This window comes from Larus michahellis, chromosome 18 (assembly GCF_964199755.1).
Source record: "Larus michahellis chromosome 18, bLarMic1.1, whole genome shotgun sequence".
Classification (NCBI taxonomy): Eukaryota; Metazoa; Chordata; class Aves; order Charadriiformes; family Laridae; genus Larus; species Larus michahellis.
In genome coordinates, this window is record NC_133913.1 from 5862254 (window position 1) to 5885405 (window position 23152).

The 23152-nt window shown below is 62.6% G+C and overlaps 2 protein-coding genes across 6 annotated transcripts; both read right to left on the reverse strand.

Moving 5' to 3' along the window:
• Window positions 1-3292: 3292 nt before the first annotated feature.
• LOC141732745 (myosin light chain kinase, smooth muscle-like) lies at window positions 3293-8559 on the reverse strand. Of its 5 annotated transcripts, none has more exons than XM_074562065.1 (12): window positions 8303-8559; window positions 7944-8149; window positions 7267-7347; window positions 6760-6905; window positions 6268-6358; window positions 5935-6138; window positions 5288-5505; window positions 4751-4874; window positions 4520-4672; window positions 4225-4345; window positions 4048-4138; window positions 3293-3659 (listed from the first exon to the last, which is right to left on the reverse strand). In XM_074562065.1, exons 4-12 carry the CDS (start codon window positions 6773-6775, stop codon window positions 3493-3495), a joined length of 1185 nt encoding a protein of 394 aa, XP_074418166.1. In that variant the 5' UTR covers window positions 6776-6905; window positions 7267-7347; window positions 7944-8149; window positions 8303-8559; the 3' UTR covers window positions 3293-3492. The 5 variants fall into 5 exon arrangements, with proteins under 5 accessions (XP_074418166.1, XP_074418170.1, XP_074418167.1 ...); XM_074562069.1 differs by having other exon boundaries at window positions 6268-6355; window positions 7267-7397; XM_074562066.1 differs by having other exon boundaries at window positions 7267-7397.
• A 12811-nt stretch (window positions 8560-21370) lies between these two features.
• Window positions 21371-22705, reverse strand: HEXIM1 (HEXIM P-TEFb complex subunit 1). Its single transcript, XM_074562070.1, has one exon. The coding sequence runs from the start codon at window positions 22629-22631 to the stop codon at window positions 21726-21728; it is 906 nt and encodes a 301-aa protein (XP_074418171.1). The 5' UTR covers window positions 22632-22705; the 3' UTR covers window positions 21371-21725.
• Window positions 22706-23152: the final 447 nt, after the last annotated feature.

Here is a 23152-nt window from a genome sequence, read left to right on the forward strand (position 1 = left end):
GCGGCTGAAGTGAAGGTCAACCCAAGAGCCTTCCTTGATGGAAGGGTCAAGATCTTAATTCCTTTGTCTCCGAGGTGCTGAGATTGGATTTCTATTTTCAGTGCTGCTGAATTTCTCGGCGGCTGTAATGAGTTCCAGGTTTAACTCCGCTCTTCGTTTAGCCCATTGCTTTCTCAAGGGCACATTTTAATGCGTTAAGCCCGGGGAAGCAGTGGAAGGAGAAGAAATGTGTGCCTTCTGTAGGTAAATCAGCTTCTTCTGTAGGTAAATCAATGTTTACCGTGTAAACCACAGGATCACAGAGAGAAAACTCACGTCTGGAGTTCTGGGACATGGATTTTCAGGGTTGGGAGGAGTTTGGAAAACAGATGAAGATAAACATAGTCCCCAACCAGAAATATTTTGGTAATGTCACATGGTAAATAGCTCATCAAGGGATTGATTATACGTAACTTGGTGTTTGCTTATCATCTGCAGCTTGGAGGCATTCGGCTTGGCTCCCAGGGGATGCGTGTGAGTTCAGAGTCTGTGTAACGAGGAAAACACGGAATAAATAACGGGCAAAAATTAGGATACGATGTGTGTGAACATCGGGAGAAGAGCAGCAGAGGAGAAAGGGGTTCCTCAGCCCCTCTGTGTTACTCGGGAAGGGAAAACAAATGCCGAGGAGCGAATATGGAATACTTTTGTTTGTTTATTTGTTTCTAAGGAGCTTCTCCTCCAACTCAGAGCAGTGAAGCCACTTCTCCCGCTGAAAACATGGGAGGAACAGAAAGAACGTGAGCTCTCTCAGGAGATGTCTCACCCGACCATTAAAGAGCCAGGGTTGAACCCTGTGAGGAATGACCTAGAGTGTGCCGGGCAATGGAAACATCAAGGCGGCCACACCATCGTTGTGGGGAGGGGGCCTCTCTAAAAGGGCTCCCCGTGCTCCAGATGTAGGTCTGGACACCCGCTTCCAAACTAAATTCCTTCTTAAGTTTCATCTGCTGTATCCAACACGGGAAGAGACCACCAAGCCTCCGGCTTCCTTCCCGTGGTCAGATGTACCCAGAAGCAGCCATCAGCCGTGGACGTCATTCACAGGAACAGGCTTTTGCCGCAAAAATTCAAGTCGGGCCTGGGCGCCGATAAAGCCTTGTCAGCTGTAGAGTCGACGCCACAAAAACGGGACAGGAAGGTGACAGCATCCCTCTCCGTCAGCCCAAGAGCAGAGCAGATAAGAGGCATGAAGTGTCCCTCAAGCAAGGGGCCACAGGCACTCCGGCTGCTCTGTCCCTCTCCGGAGGCAGCAGGATGCCAAATCCCGATATGGAAACCTCCTGCCCTGGTGGCCATCAGCTTCCTAGAGGGTTCAGCAAACTATCCGAAAGCGGGTTCGTTATCACCGCTCCAGGAGGGGCTCTGATGGCTGGTGTCCCTTTCATCTGCGTCCCGTGGGTGATCCCGGCCAGAGCTCTCAGATGCGCGTCCCTGCTGTGGTTGCCAGAGTGGGCGGATTCGGTTCTGCTTAATAAAAACAACACTTTTCTCCTACCCCCTGGTGGCCTCGCTCAGCAGGGGAGGACGAAGAGGAAGGAAGGGTCGAAGTGTGCCTCAGCCCTGCGTTGTGTGGCACGGCCACCCGGTGGCAGCGGGCACAGGCCTGGACCACTCCGACCCCACCAGGGCACCTTCACCAGCCCTCCAGCTCCAGCATGTGCTGGGGGAGAGCAGCCCCCAGCCCAGCTTCAACTGGAGGTAGGTTTTCACAGAATCACAGGGTGGTTGAGTGTGGAAGGAACCCCTGGAGGTCAGCTGGTCCATCACAAGTCGCCCAGGATCACTGCTAGACTGCTTTTTAGTATCTCCAAGGATGGAGATCACACAGCCTCCCTGGGCAACCTCTGCCAGCGCTCCATCACCAGTAGAAAAGTGTTTCCTGCGGTTCAGATGGAACCTCCTGTGTTTCAGTTGGTGCCCGTGGCCTCTGGTCCTGCCACTGGGCACCACTGAGAAGAGCTCCTCATCCTAACCAGCCTTCAGGTATTTCGTGGAATGGTTTGGGTTGGAAGGGACCTTAAAGCCCACCCAGTGCCACCCCCTGCCCTGGGCAGGGACACCTCCCACCAGCCCAGGTTGCTCCAAGCCCCGTCCAACCTGGCCTTGAACCCCTCCAGGGATGGGGCAGCCACAGCTTCTCTGGGCAACCTGGGCCAGGGGCTCACCACCCTCACAGCCGAGAATTTCTTCCTGAGATCTCACCTAAATCTCCCCTCTTCCAGTTTAAAACCCTTCCCCCTCGTCCCATGGCTCCCCTCCCTGCTCCAGAGTCCCTCCCCAGCTTTCCTGGAGCCCCTTTAGGGACTGGAAGGGGCTCCAAGGTCTCCCCGGAGCCTTCTCTTCCCCAGGCTGAACCCCCCCAGCTCTCTCAGCCTGTCCCCACAGCAGAGGGGCTCCAGCCCTCCCAGCATCTCCGGGGCCTCCTCTGGCCCCGCTCCAACAGCTCCGTGTCCTTCTGCTGTTGGTGACCCCAGAGCTGGAGGCAGCTCCCTCAGCCTTTCCTCATAGGTAAGGTGCTCCAGCCTCTTCATCTTCCTCTCTTGTACTGGGGAGCCCAGAACACAACACAGTCCTGCAGGTGTGGCCTCACCAGTGCTGAATAAAGGGAAGGATCACCTCCCTCCACCTGCCCGCAACACCTCATCTAATGCAGCCCAGGACACCCTTCACCTTCTTGGCAGCAAGGACACATTGCTGGCTCGTGGTCAACCTGGTGTCCACCAGGACGCCCAGGTCCATTCCCGCCAAGCTGCTGCCCAGCTGGGCGCCCCCCAGCATGCACTGGGGAAGAACAAGCCCAGGCCCCAGTCTGTGCACTTCTTGTTGAAGGAGAAGGGTGCCCCAACCCCAATTTCTGCCCAAGCTGCCTCCTTAGGAGGAGGTTGGAGGTCACAGGGCAGTTTCTGGGCTCCTTCTAGCCCTGCTGGTACCAGAGTTGGCCCAGAAAGGGAGAGACCAGAAGCCCCAGGGCTCACCCTGGCTCCTCCTGCCTGGGGGCTCAGGACACAACACCGTCCCCCCTGGATGAGGGGGGAAGGTGCTTCCAAGCAGGGGTCACCAGGGTAGCTGCTAGAGCTGTCCCCTACTCATTCCCGGTGCCACCACCCCTCCTGGAGAAGATAAGGGTGGTGGCCCAGGTGGAGGAATAGCCTGGTGCCAGCTCCCAAAGGGTGGACACAGCTTGGGCAGCTCTTTCCCACCCCTCCCAGTGATTTTTTTGTGGGGGGAAAAAAGGAGCGGCACAGGGAGTGCAGAGATCCTCGGTGCTTTATTGGTGACAGGCGGCCACGCAGAGAGGATCGCTGGTTCCTTGGTGGGGACAGCAAGCGTGGGACACCGTGGCACCCTAGAGCTCACCAAGAGGAGAGGAGCCCTGGGGTCCGGGTCTACCCGGAGCTGCTGGAGGAGGCGTCACCCCCATCGCTCCCCGCTCCTCACTCACCAGCTGCTCTAGGTGGCCCGGGGCTGGGGTGACATGGCCACGCTGCCGCTGCCCTCTGCTTCCCCTGCGCTCCCACCTTCCTCCTCCTCTTGGCTCGCCGGCAGCTCCGAGAAGCTGGGTCCTCGTTGGAGCAGAGACCCAGAGGCTTGGTTCTCCTCCGGGCTGCAGCCCAGGTCTGTGGGCAGATGGACAGAGGGAAAGGTGAGGATTTGGCCAAGTTCAACCTCTCTCCGCCGCTGGAGGAACACACGTGGCACCCATGGACCAGATCCTGCGGGGATCAGCTCTGGATCTCAGAGTCCCACACAGATCCCAGCCCCACAGAGCAGGGTGCACCCATTCCAAAGCTGCATCGGAGATTGCTCCTCGGGGATGGAGAGGACCTTGGGGCGCCGAAGCTGGAGCGGCAATGCCACACCGGGGACATGGCCGGGTGCTCAGTGGCACGGGGGCAGGTTGGAACAAAAGTGTGGGAAGCCACCCGGGAGCACGAGTTGGGGGTGGCAGAGCGGAGAGAGTGGGTTGATGGGGTATGTTGGGGATGATGCTTTGGGGGCCATCACCTTCCTCATCCTGAGCCTCCGATGCTTTCCTCTCCGGGCTCTGGGACAGCAGGGTGAACCTGTTGAGGGCCAGCAGAGCTTTGCCTGTTTTCTGGAGAGAAGAGAAGGAGCACTGAGCCCCACCAGACCCATCCTCATCCCCACGTCCTCATCATTCCCCCCACCCCCACCAGGTACCTGCCACTTCCGACGGGTCAAGAACTGCCTGATCCTCTCCTTCGACAGCGCCTTGGTGGTGCTGGGCTGGGGCTGCTGCAGCCAGGGGTGCAGCAGAGCCCCCGTGCTGGAGAGACGGCGGCTGGGGGCAAACAAGGTGGTCACAAGGGGACCTCTCCACCATCAGACCCTCAGCTGCTGGCACAGCCCCATGGAGCATCCCCTCCACCGACCCCATTCGGTTCCCATCTCCTTGGCACCCCAAAAGCCAGCCCGGTTCCATCTCAGCACCCCACAGCCACCCGCCAGGTCCTACCAGGGGTCCTTCTGCAGCAGCTGGCTGATGAAGTCCTTGGCCTGCTGGGAGATCTCCGAGAAGGTCTCCTCCTCAAAGTCCCACCGGGCAGCTGTGATGTTGCTCAGCGTCTCCATGTCATTGTCCCCCTGGAAGGGGGACTCCCCGCTCAGCCTGGAGAGGTGACACAAGGACATGAGTGACAGCTCAGCCCCCTCCCGCCTGACCTGTTGTCCCCAGGAGGCCACTCACAGGATGTAGCAGATGACACCAATGCTCCACATGTCCGTGGAGAAGCCCACGGGCTCAAAGGCGACCACTTCTGGAGCCATGAACTCAGGGGTGCCGTGCAACACCTTCACAGGGGTTTCTGGAGCTGTGAAGAAGACGGAGACCATGGAGCAAATGTCCAGCTGGGACCTCCCCAGGTCAGCCCAGCAGCACCCCAATGCATGCCAGGTGGATGAGCCCCTGCATCCAGGTGGTCCTCCAGGACCCATCACAGGTCTTGGTGATCTCCTAGAGCATCTCTGGGTGCTGGGCACCCTCAGGGGTGAGGGTCTCAGGGGTCTCCCCCTCAGAGGCAGGACTGGGGACACGCAGGTTTCCCCAGAGCATCTCGCAGTCACCAGAAAGGGCCCTGATCTGGTGCCAGGGGGCTGCCCGTCCCAAAGGCATGGGCAGGAGGATGCCAAGCTCCTTGCTGACATGCCCAGAGGGATTGTGTCCCTGTGACGGTGACAGCCCCTGCCCTGGTGCCCCAAGACCCCCCCCCCCCCCCTCGCTCACCCAGCTTCCGCGCCAAGCCGAAGTCGATGATCTTGAGCCAGTGGCTGCTGGGGCTGACACAGACGATGTTCTCGGGTTTGAGGTCAAGGTGGACGACGGCTTGGCCATGCATGAACTGCAGCCCCTCCAGGATCTGCCGCATGTACTGGGTGCTGCTGGGCTCTGTGTGCTCAAAGTCATCATCCACGATGCGCTCAAAGAGCTCCCCGCCTGCCACGCTGGGGGAGGACACGGTGCTGGGGACCCTGCTGGGGTCTACCAGCCCCGAGGAGGAGAAGCCCCACACTCTGGGAGGATCTCACCACCTGCATCTTCAGGGTCTTCAGGTTCTCCATCCATCCTACCCCCCACGCCAGCACCCCACAGTGCCGGGATCCCTTCCCGCCTGCCACACTGGGGGAGGACAAAGTGGGGGGGACCCTACTGAGGTCTGCCAGCCCCAAGGAGAAGCCCCACCAGGGAACCCAGCACTCTGGGAACATCCCACCACCCATACCTCCAGGATCTGCAGGTTTTCCTTCCATCCCACGCCCCATGCCAACACCCCACAGCGCAGGGACCCCTCCCCACCTTTAATGGTCTCCCTGGCAGAGCCCAGCACTGTCCCCACCACCCCCAAACTTGACTCTGCCCCCCCCTTCACTCACTACTCCATCACCATCACCAGCTCGGCGGGACCCTGGAAGGCGGCGAGGCACTGCACGAGGCGCGGGTGATGCAGCAGGTTCATGAGCTCCACCTCAGCTCGAGCCGCCTGCTTCTCTTTAGCCGTCCGCGTCCGGAAATATTTCCCGGCTCGGATTTTGCCGGTGGCTTTTTCCTGCAGCCGGTACACCGTCCCGAATTTTCCCCTGGGAGGGAGCCGGGGGGAGGGATGGAGGAGCCATCACCACCACCGCCGCCACCACCCTGCATCCCCCCATCCCTTGGACAGCCATGGGCCACGCCCAAGCGAGGGGGACGTTGGGACCCCCACTCACTCTCCCAGCTTCTCCAGCTGCGTGTACACGTCCGAAACCTTCTCCTGGCTGTTGATGACCACATCGCGGTATTCAAAGGTCTCCTCGCCTCCTGGGAGGGATGGAGCGGGGTGGTCCGTGCACAGATCCCTCACGCTTTGGGGACCAGCTGCCTGCGCTTTCCCTCCAGCGCGTATTTCTGTGCTCCCCCCCTACCCCCCCCAGCTCCATCTACCCCCCCACGCGGTGCAGATGGGACCAGGGAGGGGACGTGGGGACAGGGGCTTCTGCCACAGGAGCTCCTGGAGTGGCCCAGCACCCTGCAAATCAGGTTTTGGGGCAAAAGATGCTTTTAGGATCAAAAACCCAAGCGAAAAGAGGCCATTAAAGAGGATGGGATGAAGAGTGGTGCTGATTTTGGGGGGGGTGGGGTGTGGGGGGGTTCACACCGGCTCTGGGGTCCCCATGCAAAGCCTGCGCCTCCCCCGGGCCAGACCGAGGGCCGTGCCGTACCTTCTGCCTGGGACATGGTGGTGCCACCAGTTCCCGGCGGGCGCCGGCGCGGTCAGGACGGGTGCTGGATGCAGGGCCGGGGGTGCTGAGGCAGGCGATGCCCGTGTGTCCGCTCCGGCTTCTCCCCGGAGCCCCGCACCGTCTCCCTGCCGTGCGAGACCACCAGCATCTCCGCACCCGGACCCGCACTCCCGTCCCACCCGGGAGCCGACATCCCGATGGACCCAGAGAGACCCAGGAAGGGGCCCAACCCGATCCCAAAGCCAGGACCCTCCCCAGGTGGGGACAACCTCTTCCCAGTAGCGCCTTCGGCTCAAAGCCAACGTTTTTCCCATACCCCGTCTTGCATCAGCCAGGAAATCCCCAGGAAAAGCCACATTTCTAGGGCAAAGGACTTGTTTCCTTACGCGCATCCCCTCTTCGCTCCGTCCAGGAGGACAGGGTGACGGCACCCAAAGGCGATGGGTGTCAGCACCCAAACCCCAAGCCAAAAGCCACAGCACTGACCTGTCACCGTCCGGTCCCGTCCTGTCCCAGGCCACCAGCAGGTCCCTGATCCTTCCTGGTCACTGGGGAGCCATCAGGGAGCTGGCGGGGGTGGGACAGAAGGAAGGGGCGATGCTGGGAGTTGAGGACAGCTGGGACCACAGGGATGGGGATGTCTCGGGGATGTCTCCGGGCACAGCCGGGAGCATCCCTCCCGCTACGGCGGTGCTGGGAACAGCCCCGGCTCTCCCCTCCCTTTCCTTCCCAGCGGAGAGTTTCCGGACTGGGGGATAAACAACCACCAGCACCATCGCTGAGCCCTCCCCAAACCGCATCCACCGCCACGGTCCCAAACCCCCCCCCGACACCCCATTTAGCACCACACGGGGTCGTGGGTCTGCGACACCGCCGGGGGTGGTGGGGGGGGACGGTTCGGCCACAGAAATCCCAAGGAGGGATCTGCAGAGACCTGCCGCACCTCATCGCATGGCAGAGCTCAGCCATCCCGGCACGTATCCCGGCCTTGGAGCTTCTCGGGAGCTAAATGCACGGCAGCCCGGCCCCGGCACGCCCCCGCCTCCTTCCCCACCCCCGGGTGGGGTCCCGCAGATGGGCTGAGCACCCACACCTGATCCCCTCTTCCCACCTCCACCTGCAGCCAACACCCCGCCGGAGCCACCGCTCTCCCCAAAACTCACCCCGGGCCGCGGGCTTCCCCGGCTGAACTCGGCTCCGGGTTCAGGGAAGCCGGGATGAAGGGGAATGCGGTGTTGCAAAACTCCTCCAGGCCTCCGAAGCCGGTGGTTTGAAGGAAAAATGGGGTTTTCCAGCCTTTTTTTCCGCAAAAGCAGGACTGCACGGTCACTCCGGCACCGAGGGCGCTGCCGTGCCTCGGTTTCCCCTGCTATAAAGTGGGAATAACACCCTGATTTCCTCCCGGAGCTGACTCCAGACCCGCAGATCAGGCGGCAGCACAGCGGGGGGGGGACGTGTCCTCCTGGGGCAGCTCCCTGTCACAGCGTCCCCCCGAGAAGGGGGGGTGTCACCCCGGGGTTACCTGCTGTCCCAAGCCGGGTCTCGCGGGCGATGCGGGGCTCTGCCAGCGCCAGCAGAAGCGTCGCCGCCGCCGCTCCCACGCTCCGCGCAAAGTCCACGGCTGCTGGCAGAGTGTCGGGGACAAGCGTCCCCAGCGCCGGGGTGATGGCAGAGCCACCGCCGCCTCACCGCTCGCCCATCACCGTGACCTTGCCACCGGCGGGGCAAAGCCACGGGGTGGGGGTGCCGTGGCCCGGGCGGGAAGGGGGTCCCCACTCGTGGGCGAGGGATGTGGCGGATGCTCCCGGCTCGGCGATGCCGTCAGCGCGCTCGGCGCGACCCCGCTGGGATATCGACTGCCGTGGCCGGGCACGCTGGGGACAGGAGTAAGGACACGGCGGTGGCCTGGCTGGGGACAGGCAGTGGGGCGGTGATGGAGCGCGGCTGGCCGCATCCTGCCTGGCGGTGGGGACACGGCCGGGATGATGTCCGGCATCGCCGGTGGTGGCTCCCGACCCCACTTGGCTCCGAGCCCCTCGGCGGGGCAGGATGAGGCCGTGGGGGTGATGCCGGGCTGCTCCCAGAGGCAGGATACGGCCCTGGAATGTGAGGGATCCCAGCAGCCACTTGATGTCAGTGTTGGCCCGATGCTGGTCCCGGTGACGTGCAGGAAAAATGAGCAGGAAAAAAAATGGCTGGGAGGGGGGAAAAAAAAAAATTGGGGTCTGGGGGGACCCGTGGAGGGGTGACAGAGAGGACACGCCGGGATCCGGCACTCGGCTGGAGGGTGAATCCCTCGGGAGCCGCTCCCCACCCTTCTGGATGGAGCCGCATCCATGGGACGACCCCGTGACGCCGCAGTCCCTGGGGATGCCACGGGGCACCTGGGTGACCCCCGCGGTGACGGGCCACCGCCCTGCGCACCCTCCGGACTCAGCTTCTTCCCACCAATGGATACAGATATATTTTTTTCCCGGCATCCATGAGGATAACGAAGGGCTGAAGGCCAAGCGTGGGTCTGGGCAGCACGGCCATCCCCGGCCCTCATCCTGCACCGGTGGTTATCCCGCTCCCAGCCTTTAATTCCCAGGGGAACGGAGCCCGGCTCAGCCTCCCCCGAGCCCGCGTGGGGACAACGTTTAATTTTCAAGCTCTAATTTCCCCTCGATCTCCTCTCCCGGAGCATCCCCAGGAGTTTAAGACCAACGGCGGGAAAAGCCGGAAGATTTTTAAGGAGCGAGGGCGAAGGAGCCGCTCCGGGGGCGGCCGCGTAGATCCCTCCATCCTTGGGGAATTTCCAGCCTCCGGAACGAACCTCGTTCCCGGCAGCGCTTCCCTTGGCGGCCACCGACCCCCGTCTTGCGCCTTCCCTTTGGGGTCGGGGAAGGCGGCGCATCCGAAACGTCCGGCGGTGCAGTATCCGCCAGGGACATCCTCCTCCCCTCCCGCATCGTAAATTAATTAATTAATTAAATGAAGTCATAAGAAAAAGAATTAATTAATCCGTAGCGCCCGCCCGCGCCCAGGCGCCCATGGGTTACCCCCTTGGGTGATCGCGTCGTCCCCCAGCCGCCCGGAGGAGCTCCTGGCGGAGCCACGATGGGATTTCCAGGTGACACCCCCCCACACACACACACACACCCCCCAAACCCGCTTGTCCCCGCCATGGGGTGCCCCACCAGACCCCCCACGGCTCACCCCGGCCCCCGGGCTGAGTCAGCCCCCTTTCTGTGGGGCGCGGGGCGGATTTAGCTGCCTCTGCATTTTTGTAGGTCCTACAACAAACGGCGTCACCCAGGGTTCAGCCGGGGGACCTTGACGCCGGGTGGCAGGGTGGGGTGGGGTAGGGGGGGTGGGGGGGACGGGGACACCTCACTGATCCCATCGTGCCTGAGGGATGGGCTCGATGACCCCGGGGGGGGACACGTGGTCCCCACTCCCCGTCGCCCCCGGGGCGGGGTCTTGGTCCCTGCTCCCCGTCGTCTGGGGACACAGCACTCGGTGTGAGCGCCCGGGCCGGCTGTGTGGGGACATGGGTGACGTGGCAATAGGGAGGGCATGGGGGCATGGAGGACACAGGGGACATGGGGGGACGTGGGGGACATGGAGCGTGCAGGGGACATGGGGACACACGGGGGACATGGAGTGTGCAGGGGACACAGGGACACATGGAGGACATGAGAACATGGAGGACATGGGGATGTGTGGGACATGGGGTGCACAGAGGACATGGGGACATGCGGGGCACATGGGAGACATGGGGTATACGGGGGACATGGGGACACGTGGAGGACATGGGGACATGGAGGACATGGGGATTTGTGGGACACGGGGTGAACAGGGGATGTGGGGACACGTGGGGGACATGGGGGACATGGAGTGTACAGGGGACATGGAGACACATGAAGGACGTGGGGTATACGGGGGACATGGGGACACGTGGAGGACATTGGGGCATGGAGGACATGGGGATATGTGGGACACGGGGTGCACAGGGGACATGGGGACACGTGGGGGACATGGAGTGTACAGGGGACACGTGGAGGACATGGGGACGCAGGGGCACAGGGAGGACACAGGGACAGAGGTGGGTACTGAGAGGACGGGGGGACCAGGGGAACATGTAAGGGACACCGGGGAGGTAGGGGACACTGGGGATGGTGGGGACACGGGAGCCATAAGAGGTCACGGGGGACAGATGGGGGACGCAGATGACACAGGGGACACGGGGGCACACAGGGGGGACACAAGGGACACTAGGGACGGTGGCATGTGGAAGCCACGTAGCACCTGGGAGGGTCTGGGGACACCAAGGGACAGGGGGAGGACTCAGGGGACCTGGAGACACACAGAGGGGCACGGGGACAGGAGGGGACACGGGGACACCCAGGGGGACACGGGGACAGGGGGGGACACGGGGGGCCGTGGGGGGCAGGGGGTGTGACACGGGTGGCCCCGGGGGACCGGCCCCCGCGCGCGCTCGCTGCTGGGTGGGGCCGGCTGCGCACGCGGGGGGGGGGCGGGGCCAGGAGGGGGCGGGGCATCCGCGGGCGGAGCGTGAGGCGGGGCGGGGCCAGGACGTTGCGTGACGCGGTGGGCGGGGCCAGGGGCGCGGCTCGCGGTGGGGGGCGGGGCCATCGGCCCGATAGCGGCGGTGGGCGGGGCCATGGCGGTAGTGGGCGGGGCCAGGCGGGGCGCACGGGGGCGGCTCTGGCGCCCCGCGGCGAACGGGGCGGGCGGGGGCAGCTCCACACTGGGAGCACTGGGAGCACTGGGAGCACTGGGAGAGCGGGAGGTGAGAGCACGGGGAGGTGGGAGACGGGTACTGGGAGGTGGGTACTGGGAGATGGATACTGGGAGATGGATACTGGGATACTGGTACTGGGAGGCGGGTACTGGGAGACGGATACTGGCAGATGGATGCTGGGAGGTGGGTGCTGGGAGATGGGAACTGAGTACTGGGAGATTGGTACTGGGAGGAGGATACTGGGAGATGGGAGATGGGTGCTGGGAGATGGGTACTGGGAGACGGGAACTGGGAGATGGGTGTTGGGAGACAGGTGCTGGGAGACAGGTACTGGGAGATGGGAACTGGGAGATGGATGCTGTAAGCTGGGTGCTGGGTGCTAGGAGATGGGTACTGGGAGATGCGAACTGGGTACTGGGAGACGGACACTGGGAGATGGGAACTGGGAGATGGCCGCTGGGAGACGGGTACTGGCAGGTGGGTGCTGGGAGACGGATACTGGAAGGTGGGTTCTGGGTGCTGGGAAATGGATACTGGGAGGTGGTTGCTGGGAGATTGGTACTGGGAAACGGACACCCAGATAGGTGCTGGGTACTGGGAGATGGGAGCTGAGAACTGGGTGCTGGCAGATGGGTGCCGGGGAGATGGATACTGGGAGATGGGTGCTGGGAGACTGATACTGGAAGATGGGTGCTCGGAGATGGGAACTGGGTACTGGGAGATGGACACTGGTAGATGGGTGCTGGGAGGTGGGTTCTGGGAGGTGGGTGCTCGGAGATGGGTACTGGGAGATGGGTGGGATACAGGGAGGTGGTAACTGGGTGCTGGGTAACTGGGAGAAGGGAGCTGGGAATTGGGTACTGGGAGATGGGTGCGGGCAGATGGGTACTGGGGAGACGGATACTGGGAGATGGGTACTGGGAGAGGGGTGCTGGGAGAGCGGTGCTGGGAGCTGGGTACTGGGAAACTGGTACTGGGAGACGGATACTGGGAGCTGGTTGCTGGGAGATGGGTGCTGGGTACTGGGAGATCAGAATTGGGAGGTGGACACTGGGAGATGGGAGCTGGGTACTGGGAGATGGATACCGGGAATTGGGTGCTGGGAGCTAGGTGCTGGGAGATGGATGCTGGGAGATGCGTTCTGGGAGACGGATAGCGGTAGATGGGCGCTGGGAGACGGGTGTCTGGGCTGTGGGAGTGGGTGGGAAAGGCCGTGCTGGTGCTGGGGGATGTTTCACATCAGCTTCGGCCTGACAAGAGAAACAGCCGCGCAAACCATCCGAGGTGACAGCAGGGTCACAGGCTGGGCTTTCGGGTGCCCTGGGGACAGCACTGGGGGGGGGCGTGAGGGCACCCGGGCGCTCCCGAGGGCACCCAGCGGCAGGGTGTGTGGGCTGTCCCCCGGCAGGGCTGTGTGTCCCGGCCACGGCGCTGCCCACGGCGGCAGTTTGCTGGGAGAGGCAGGTCTGGGAGCCGCATCTGGGCTTGGGGCCAGGTCTGGGCTAGCGAGGGCCATTTGCAGGTTGCCAGCCTTGGGCTGCCTCTGCTCCTCCTCTGCCCCAGCCGCCGAGGGCTTTGCTCAAGCTCAGGCCGGTCCCAACAAGCAGCTCCCTGCCCCATCCAGCCCTGCTTCATCCGGGGCAGCGGCGGGATAACCCCGGCTCCGACTCCAAATCGAGCCCCAAAACTGCTCTGGAAGGAGACACCCCCCCACCACGTCACCAGTTTAAATCCAGCCTGAGGCACTTCTCCCCACCCGGCAAAGCCTGAGGGGAGGCTGGGGACGGACCCAGCCGGGTCTGCCACCCCGCGGGAGGCCAGTTCTGCAAGATGAGGTTTGTACAAATGTCCCATGTCCCCAAAATATTCCCGAGAGGTGCAGAAAGGGTCACAGCACTCAGGCTTTTGGGTGCCACCAAGGGCAGGAGGACCCATGGGTGGCAGATGGGGTGATGGCTGTGCCCAGACCTGGACACACCAGGGTGTGGAAGAGGTTAAAACACGGCTGGAAAACACACAAATACAGGGGAAAAAATAAAATAAAAACGGGGCTATAAAATATAAAAACCTCCGGCACTGGCAGCTCAGGGCTCAGCCTGTCCCTGCGCGGGGTCGGCTGCCAAATCGTCCAGCTCCTCCGTGCAGCCTTGAGCCCCCCGGCACCGCCGGGACCTTGAACCGGTTCCTCCAGCCCAGGGAAAGCGGAGTGTCTCAGGGACGGGACCGCCAGCGCTTTCACGGAGCACCCGGGGGAGCGGGATAGCCTCCAGATCCATACAGCGACCCCGCGGGCTACCGGGGCCAAAAAATAATGGCACGTGGCAACCTCACCGTCGCTCCCGCTGGTAAATGTGACATGTATGAAGTGACGGAAGGGCCGGAGCCGGGCGCTGGCTGGCTCGGCACATTTGTGTGTGCGCAGCTCAGCTGTGCCGGGACGGCCACGGGCTGAAAGATAAGCTCAGTGCCCCGGGAGATGTGGGTTATCGGCACACCAGGCCGTTTCCCTGCTCCGGCAAAGCCCTCTGCGTCCCCGCCTGTGCTGCGGGCAACAGCAGGCAAGGGGAGGGCAGGAGCGGGCAGGGGGGGAACACGACAGGAACACCCGTGACCTAGCGGTGTCATTGGGTTCTGACCCTCTAAAGGCACAAAAACCTGGGAAATGGGACACGCAGGGAGTCAAACCCCCCCTGCAGTAGGTGAGGAACGTCGCGTCCTTGAGTTGACAATGCCACAGCTACCCAGACCTCGCTCCTGAGAGAGAAACGCCCCCAAAAAAAGGGGGTGCTCCGGGGTGAGCTGGCACCAGGAGCACACCCCACCGCACACCGGGAGCTCAGGGTGCGCTGAGGCGGTGCGAGGAGCAATGACCGTGGCTCTGCCTCCCTCCTCTCCCCCCCACTGAAGATCCCAACGTCTCCCAGCCCGGGAGGGGACAGGGACAAACCCCCGCGGAGGAGGCGAGGGGCTGCGCAGGGCTCCTCCCGCGCTCCCTGGCGCTGTGTCAGCCATTGCCATCCCCGCCACCACCACGGAGCGGGGCGAGCCTGGGCTTGCCGCTGGCTACCAGCCCTGCCTGCCCCTCCTGGCACCGAGCCCGGGGGGGCCAGGGAGGGTCCCAGAGGGGCCGGGGGCAACCGGTCCCACACCAGGGGTGACAGCCGGGAGCTCCCTCGGGAGGCAGCGGCCTCCTTCACAGCCCCCCTGGCCCTCTGCAAAGGGGGGTTCTGCCCCCCGCTGTCCCCCGAATCTAGAGCAGGGTCGTACTGGGACAGACAGAGGGGGAGCGGTGGACCTGTCCCCTTCCTCCCTGCCCAAATCCCAAGATTTGGCCCATTTTACACCTCCCCAGCCCCTTTTCCGTTCAGGAACAGCCAGGCCATTTCCAAGACCAACCCTCCAGCCAGAAAACGTCCAGCACAACTAACCCTCACTCACTAAAACAACGTGTGTGGGGGCGTGGGTGTGATTTTGAGGTTTACCAGCCCAGAAAAAAAAACACCTCTTCTTTGCCTTTTTGCAACAGAAAAACTCGATTCAAAAAGCTTCCAGCAGCTGCACAGGCTGATTCCCTGCATCGTTCTTCCCAAAAAATCACACGGGGACACAGCCTGGGCCTGGCCTGTCCCACATGTCCCTCCAAGGAAGGAAAACCCAAGAAGTTTGTCTTCGTATGGGCAGCCTTTTTTTTTTTTTTTGCCTTTATGCAAACAAAAATTATTGCTTATTTTTGCTTTTTAAGCGTCCTGATCCCCCAAATACACATTATTCCCTTACATACTTGCCAGATGGAAAACCCCGTCCCCAACACCTGCGGCTCAGGCAGCGAGGCCACCCGCGAGGAGCACGACCCAGTGCCAGCGGCAAGAACGGGAGCTCTGGGAAAAATCCCGGCTTAGAAAAGCTCCTCATCGACTTTGCTCTTTGGGTCGCTCCTCTCCCCGAGATCCAAGATGGAGCCCAGGCTCGGCCGGGAGGAGGAGGAGGCAGAGCTGGAATTAATTGGGCAGAGGAGGCTGATTTGGGGCGAGAACCGCCACCTCCCGAGGACGGTCAGCTCTCACCGTGCCGGCTGGAGAGGCCGCGTTCCCCACGGGGAGACGTGTCCGTTAATTGCCATCCAGGCCTGTTAATTGCCATCCGGGCCTGCTAATCGCCATCCGGGAGCGCTGCTGGAAGGAGGAGAAGGGGCGTTAAAGGGTTAAGCGCCAGCCGGTTGAAGCAGAAGGCCGGGCCTAGAGCTGGGCCCCCCTCCCTCAGCCGGTCAACCCCCTCCTTCGAGCCGGGCAACCCCCTTTGGGGCTGGGGTCGCCCCTTCGAGGCAGGAACCTTCCTGGAGCGAGGCCTCAGCCTCCTGTACCACCGCCGGGCCGGGCCTGGCAACACCCGGGGCCGATTTCAGTGTCTCTATCCCGGTCATAACCCTTCTCCCCGGGGCTCGGCGGGCCCTGAGCGCCCAACGCGAGGGTTGCCACCGCCGAGGGGCTTAGGGGAGGCCGGGGAGGGCCGGCAGCGCCCGGCCGCAGCTGCGTCAGGGCCTGAGGGAGGCCTCGGCTCCGGCTCGCCGCTCCCGGGAGCGCTCGGCGGCGGCGGCAGCGGCGGGGTCCCGGCCCGCCTCAGCCCCCCGCGGCGCCCCCGCCCGTCGCCACGGCAACGCGCCGCTCGGCATCACGGGAAAGCGAGTCCGAGGCCTCCCGCTCCCCACGGTCCCGCCGCTGCGGGGGACTACATCCCCCACAACCCCCCGCGGCGGGCGGCGCGCCCCCGCCTCTTCCGCTACGAACCGCGTTTCCATTGGCTCCGCCACGCACGGAGGCGTCTGATTGGCGGAAGAGCGGCGGGGCCGAGGCGCCGGCTATGGCGGCCGAGCGGGCGGTGGGGGAGCGGCGGCGGCCGCCGCCATTTTGTGTGTGTGGAGGCCGGCTCCGGGCCTCGCTGCCCGCCGCCGAGGCCGGTGAGCGGCCGGGGACCGGCGTGTGGGGGGGGGAAGCTCCGCGGCGCCGAGCCGGGAGCGCGGGGCGGCCCGGCCGGGCTTCCCTTCCCCGGCAGCGGAGCGCGGCTCTCCCCGCCGGCCCTCAGGTGGGCGGCGGCGCCGCGCCCGCCACCGACCGCTCCTTCTGTGAGGGCTCCGGGGGACGGGGGGAGCTTTATCCCGGCCGGGAACGTCTCGTATGGAGCCGGGGGGGACCCGGGGCCTCGTCCGGGGGGCTGCGTGCGCAGTGGGGTGGGGGAAGGCCCGGCCCGGCCTTCCCCGCCTCGGCCTCCGCGGGTTTTCCTGTGGTGGCTCCTCTCGCAAGCGGCCCCTCGGCCCCCGCCTCACCTGTAATGCTGGGGGGAGTGCGGGGGGGTGACGTTTTTCTAGCAAAACCGGCGTTAAACAGTATCTGAACGTTGCTCGGAGGCAGCAGCCCGAGCTCCCCGCAGGGCTGGTTCTGCCCGACCCCCGGCAGTTGAGGGGGGGGGTGGTGGTTTTGGGGGAACGGCGCAGGTTTATACTGAAAGTGAAATTTTGGGTGAGGAAACACGTTTTCCTGGAAGGGTGAAAGCTGCTCCCCGTCCGCCGCGCCATCGCACAACACCCTTTTCATACGCGGCGGGGGAAAAAAATAATCCCTCATATTTAATCCTTTGTTTCACACGTTTCAGCCGAACCGCGGCCGGGTTCCCGGAGGGGGTTCTCCTCGGCCGGATCCAGTGGATCGCTGTTAATATGGCCTCCCCTCGCCTTGCTGCCGTCTACCCAGGCAGCGGTTAACCGCCGTGGCGCTTGGAGAGACGTAAAAACAAAAGCGTTCGCCTGTTGCCGGGGCCGAAGGGGTAACTTTTGGAGCTGATAATAAACTGGAGCGAACCTTGTCTCGGAGTTATAAATGCCACTCCTCCGGCTGGTGCAGATGAGGGCTGTGGAAATAACTGAGTGGGGTGGTTTTTTCCCCCCCCCCCGCCCTGTGCAAAGTCGTGGAGGGGAAAAAAAAAAAAAAAGGCAAGCCTGGTTTTTTTAAAAAAAAAAAAACCACAACTTTTTCTTTTTTTTTTCTTTTTTTTTTTTTTTTAAATAAACAACTCCGTGCTGGGGAGTTTTTGAGCTGGCGGCCTCTGAGCTCGGTTGCCCGGTGAGGCTCGGGGCACTCGGGGAGCCCGGGCTGAGTTCCCGGTTGCGTTACGGGCCGAGTTTCTTTAGGCGACTGCCTCGGCCGCGTTTTTCTTCCCTCTGCAAAAGGCAGATAATGCCGGCTTATCCCCTGGTATTAATGGGACTTGGTTTAGATGTAAAACAGTGAGATTTTGGAGGCTTCTGGTTTAAGTGCAGATTGCGCTGTCAAATGTGGACTCTTCCAGTTAAAAACCGGATTATTTTCCATTTATGCACTTGGTGTTCTTTTTTTGAAGAAAGCGCTTTGTTGAAATGACTCTGCCGACAGTTTGTGACTCCCACGTTGCTTTATTAGGTCCTGAACTCCGAAGCTTCGTATTTTTATTTTTTTTTTATAAACTGCTGCCTTTCCAAAGCTGGGAAGTTGAGCGTCGTGTGTGTCTCTGCGCGCTCACGACAGCTGAAGATCTAATTTCAAGTTGATTTTGCCAAACCGATCAGGGCTGGGCTTAGTTCAAGCCTTGCACCTTCCCGCGTCGTGAGGGGTTTTGGTTTGTTAGTTTTTATTTTTGTAGGGTGGGAGCAAAGGCGGGGGGCTGATGCTAACAGCCGGGGTTTGATGTGTTACAGATGGACCAAAAGCCGCCAGCTTTTCGGCGACAGCCTCGTCGGCGAGCGTTGGGAAACCTCTTCCGCGCGCGCGGGGCTCGCTGTGCCGCAGATTCTCCTTCTTTTTTTAACAAAATGCCGCTTATCTCGCGACGCAGGAGAATCGCCGGGATATCCCCAAGAGCGGCGTAAGTATATCCTCCCCACGTCAAGCTAACGGAGTTACATGCAATTAGCGCAAGTCGAGTCGTAGGCAGGACGACAGCGTTATTGTCAGCACCGTGTCCCTGCTTTATAAAACCTGGGACGTTAAACCGAGGGGTGTAACGGATTTCAGGAGCCGGTGGCTGCGCCGGGGGGGTACTGGCAGCCCGCTCCATGAAGCTTCGTCGGTCCCGAGGGGGAAGACGAGCTGCACCGTCCCCTCAGCCGGCGTTCAGGGGCAGGATTTGGGTTTCACTTCACGCCAACATTACGGCATTAACGGGCTGTTAAGATGGACTACTTCCTTCTTTTTTTTTTTTTTTTTTTTTTTAATTATTTTCTTGCAGCCGGCAGCGTTTTCAGGGACCTGCTCTGTCCTTACACCAACGCGTGGAAGAGGAATGGCCGCAACCGCAGGTGGGATGTTTTACACCCCTTTTCTTGTGCGTTATTGCGATCACTTCTACCTCTCCCCGGGACAGAAGCGCAGTCCTTTCCTCAACAAGCGGAAACCCTTGCGAGAGGGGGAACTGTGAAAGCCCTTTAGCCCGCTGCGCCCCGTGTTTCCAGGTTTCTTGCGGCAGAGCCGGTGTCGGCGGTGCCCTCCCGCAGCCGGCGGAGCGACAACGAGCCTCTTCCTACCCCTCGGCCCCGCAGCCGAGCTCCGACAGGCAGGTTCCCTGTGCCACGGCGCGGCTCATCGGGGTGCTGCCCTGCCGGCGGCGTTCCCGGGCTCGCCGGAGCAGCCGGAATAAAGGCCAGTTGGCTCAAACAACCCAGGAAAGACCAAAGCGGTGGCAGCGAGAGGAGGGATGTGCTTCAAAGGCTTGGCAGGCGTTGCTGCTTTGCCCTCCAGGGAGGTACTTGCCCTCGACTAGTTAAGACAGCGCTGCCTCCTCCTCCTCAGGAGGGACTAATTGTTGCCCTTTGATACCACATCACAACCCGGCTGCGGCACCTTTATCGCCGGCGATCGCTAGGATTTGATTTGTTCCTCTGGAACAGCTGAGCTAAAGTCGAGCTCATCTCTTCCGGATCAGCTCCGGAGCGGCCGGGGTGGGCGAGCTCAGCCCACCGGCCGGGAAGGCGAAATGCCGACGAGCTCCGCGTCCGTTACTGATCCACTCGGAGGTTTCAAAGGTTCCCCGGATGCCGTGTCTGCCAGGAGGTTTGGATGCCGGAGCTGGAATGAACCTTCGCAAGGAGATGCAAACACCCCCCCGCCCCGGCAGCGGGGATCGGGGTAACCTGCTTCGTGTGAAGACTCGGCTTCGTTAAACCAGAGACCAGAATGAAGTGGGAAGAGCGTGTGGAGGCAAAGCAGGTCGGGGAGTCGATCGTTACGGTACTTTTAGGGGATTTGGAAGTTGTATTTGTTAAAGCAGTTGCAGATAAATGAAATGATTTATTCCCAGGAGTTCAATGTAAGAAGTTTGGGGTAAGTAGATGGGGGGGGGGGGGGGGGGGCGAACCCTGGGGGTGCCCTAAACTTGGTAACAGCCATCACTGTAACCACCCCCCCTGCGACATTTGACTAATATTATTTCCTTGCCTTAAGTTTTTCACGTTACCCAGGCGCTAGGAACGACGTTTCACGGCCCTGGTGTAGCACCCGCTGCTGGAACGAGTTGGCCTCGGACACGCAGGAGAAAAGGAAAATCCAGGGGCAGCAGGATCCGGAGAGGGAATTGCCAGAGAGCAGCGCCGGGGATGGACACGGCGTTCGGCGTCGCTCATCCCGGGCAGCAAGATCCCGATTCCCTCGTTAGCGCCGGTGCCTCCCTCCGCAGCCGCACCGGGCGCTGCCTCTGCCCAATGATGTCATGGCAGCGGGGAAGGGAGCGCGGGCGGCTACCGGCCTCTTGAGCAAGTAGCCCTGCCGGAGTTGCCTCCATTCCCTCCCCGAAGCCCAGGAGCGGTGCCAGCCCGTGCCCCGCGGCAGCTCGGGCTTTGCCGGGCTCCTGCCAAACCCTGCCACGGAGCCCCGGGGGTCCCTGCGCTGCCGTAAACCCCCCAAACCCCCGCACCGGGGCCACCTCGGGCTCCTCCTCCCCTACATCTTAACCCCTTTATTTATTGTGGTTTTTTTTTTTATAAAAAACTGTTTCCCCCCTCCCTCCAGTGTAGCCTTTGCGGGGGGGGGGGGGGGGGGCGTTACCCCTGCTGCTCCCCCCAGGTACACGTTCATTAACACCCCCCCCAATTTTCAGCCCGATGCCCTTCGATTACACCACGGCGAAGCGGAGCAGGCTCAGGACCTTCCAGTACTTTACCCTTTAATTTACCCATTTCCCCCCCCCCAAAAAAAAAAACCAACCCTGCAGCTCCTCCTGGGTTTTTGCCCCCCCCGCCCCCCCCGCCGAAGCAGGTTCTGCAGCCAAAGGCTCAGCCTTCGCCTCCCCCCCAGCCCTCCGTCAGCCATTTCGGAGGCCGAGCGACTACTAAAACTTTTCCCTGGGCTGCTCCAAAAAAACTTTTTAAGTCGTCCCGTCCGTTCCCCCCGTCCCGCCCCCCCCCATCACCTGTAGCTCAAAGTCCATTTTTTTTAGGCAGTTTTCCCCCAGATTCCAGCTCCCTGACCTGCCTTCCTGGAGACCCGGGAGGGAAGAAAGTGAAGTTTAGGCGAGCCTTTAGGCAAACAAATAGACTTTAAGCTTATTAATACTTCAGCAGCGTCCGTCCTGGACACGCTACTGAGAGCTGTTCTCCCTCCTCCAGGGATTTTTAACTATTTCAGTCGGTGGAGCAGGATTAGAAATGAGAATTTGGGGGGGGGGGGGGGGGGGGATATAACGAAAAAAGGGTTAAGTGGGAAATTACAGGTAGTTTTAATCAAACAACGCCACAGAGGGGTTAGAACACCACGAAAATAATTCAAAACGTATTCCCTTCTGGAATGCCATCCTGAATATTTTCTAGAAAGCACACCGAAACGGTTACAGTTACAAGTAATTAAATTTATTAGACTTCTATATTTTTTATTTTTTTTTAATATAGTCAGTTTGGGCCAATTTACAGCTTTCCTGGGGGATTTTTTTTTTTTTTTTTTTGGTTTAGACACAAAAAATAAAATTAAACCAGAAGCCGGGTATCACCAATACATCAACCCACCCCCCCTACCCCCCCCCCCCCCCCAATAACCCCCAGGGATGAAGGGGATCCCCCCAACCCCCTCCCACTTTATCCCCCCCCCCTTAAAAAGGGTCCAATGTACAAGGTGGCCTGTCCCGTTCCCCCCTCCCCCTCCGGTAAAAAGCCCCCCCCCCCCCGCCCCCGTCCCCCCCGCAAGGGTCACTCCCCCAGCTTGCAGGGGCCTTTCTCCTGCCGGGGCAGGTCCTTCTCCCGCAGCAGCCGCAGGTTCTCAGCCCGCAGCCGGTCCACCTCCAGCTCCAGCTGCCGCACCCGCGCCGCCTCCCCCCCCGCCCCGGCCTCCCCCCCGTGTTTTTTGCTCTCCATCCTCAGCCGGTTGTTCTCCTCCTCCATGCGGGACAGACACTTCTCCAGCTCCAGGTATTCCTTCACCAGCTCCTGCTTGCTCATGTTCTGCAGGCTCTCCACATGGTACCGCTCGTAGGTCTCCGAGAAGTCCCGCTGCAGGAACTCGCTGCCGTCCCCCCCCATCCCGTCGCTGCCCCCGTCCTCCTCCGTCCCCTCCTCCAGAAAATCCTCCTCGCTCGTGTCCTCCGACTTGGCGGCCCCTCGCCGCGGGTACAGCCCGGTTTTCAGGTCCGGCTCCTCCTGGTCGTGGTCCTCCATCAGGAACTGCGTGGTGTTGTAAGGGGCCACCGGTTGCCCCTTGGCGAACATCTCGGCCCGCAGCCGGGAGGCGCGTAGGCTCTGCCGCTCGTCGAACTGCTGTTTCTCCTCCCAGCTCAGCTTCGAGTAGGGCTTCCAGCGCCGCTTCTTCTTCGACGGCCGCCGACGGTGCTTCTTCTTCACCGGCCACTCCTCGGTGCGACCCACCGCCGGCCGGTACCGCGGGCCCAGGCCGGGACGCGCCGCTCCGCCCGCCGCCGGCCGCCCCTCGGCGCCGCCCGCCGCCTCCTCCGCCCCGGGGGGCGGCAGTCGCCCGGCCTCCCCGTCCGCCGCCGCCTCGCCGCCGTCGGGCTGGGGCTCGGGCTCCGGCTCCGCTTCACCGCGGGGCTCCGGTTCGCTCTGGGGCTCCGGCGCCGCGTCGGCCATGGCGCTCGGCTCCATTCCCTCGGGGACCGGCGCTACCCGCGCCGCATGGGGCCGCTCCCCCCCCACCACCCCCCCTCCCAAACTCCCCGTTTCCCCCTCAGGCCGCCCGGGCCATGGCGCGGGGCCCAGGCCCCGGGGGTCACCGATACCGGTCGCCGAGGGGTTAACGCCGCCGGGCCCGCCCCCCCGCGCGCATGGCACGCGCCGCCGCCTCCCCCCTGCCGCCTCCGCCGCGCCCCGCCCCGCGCTGCCACCCGCCACCGCCGCCGCCTGCTCCCGACTGCCGTTCCCCGCCCGCTCCCCCGCCTTAAATACCGGCGCGCGCCCCGCCCCGCCCCGCGCAGGCGCGCTGCCCCGCCCCGCCCCGCCGCGCGCCCCGCCGCACGCCGCGCCCCGCCCACCGCGCACGGGCGGTGCCGCCCCCGCCGCCAATCGGCGGGCGAGGAGGGCGGGAACACCGGCCGCGCCCCGCCCACTACGCCCGGCGGGAGCTGCGCCGCCATTGGGCGCGCCGGGTGTCACTCCTGCGCGGCGCC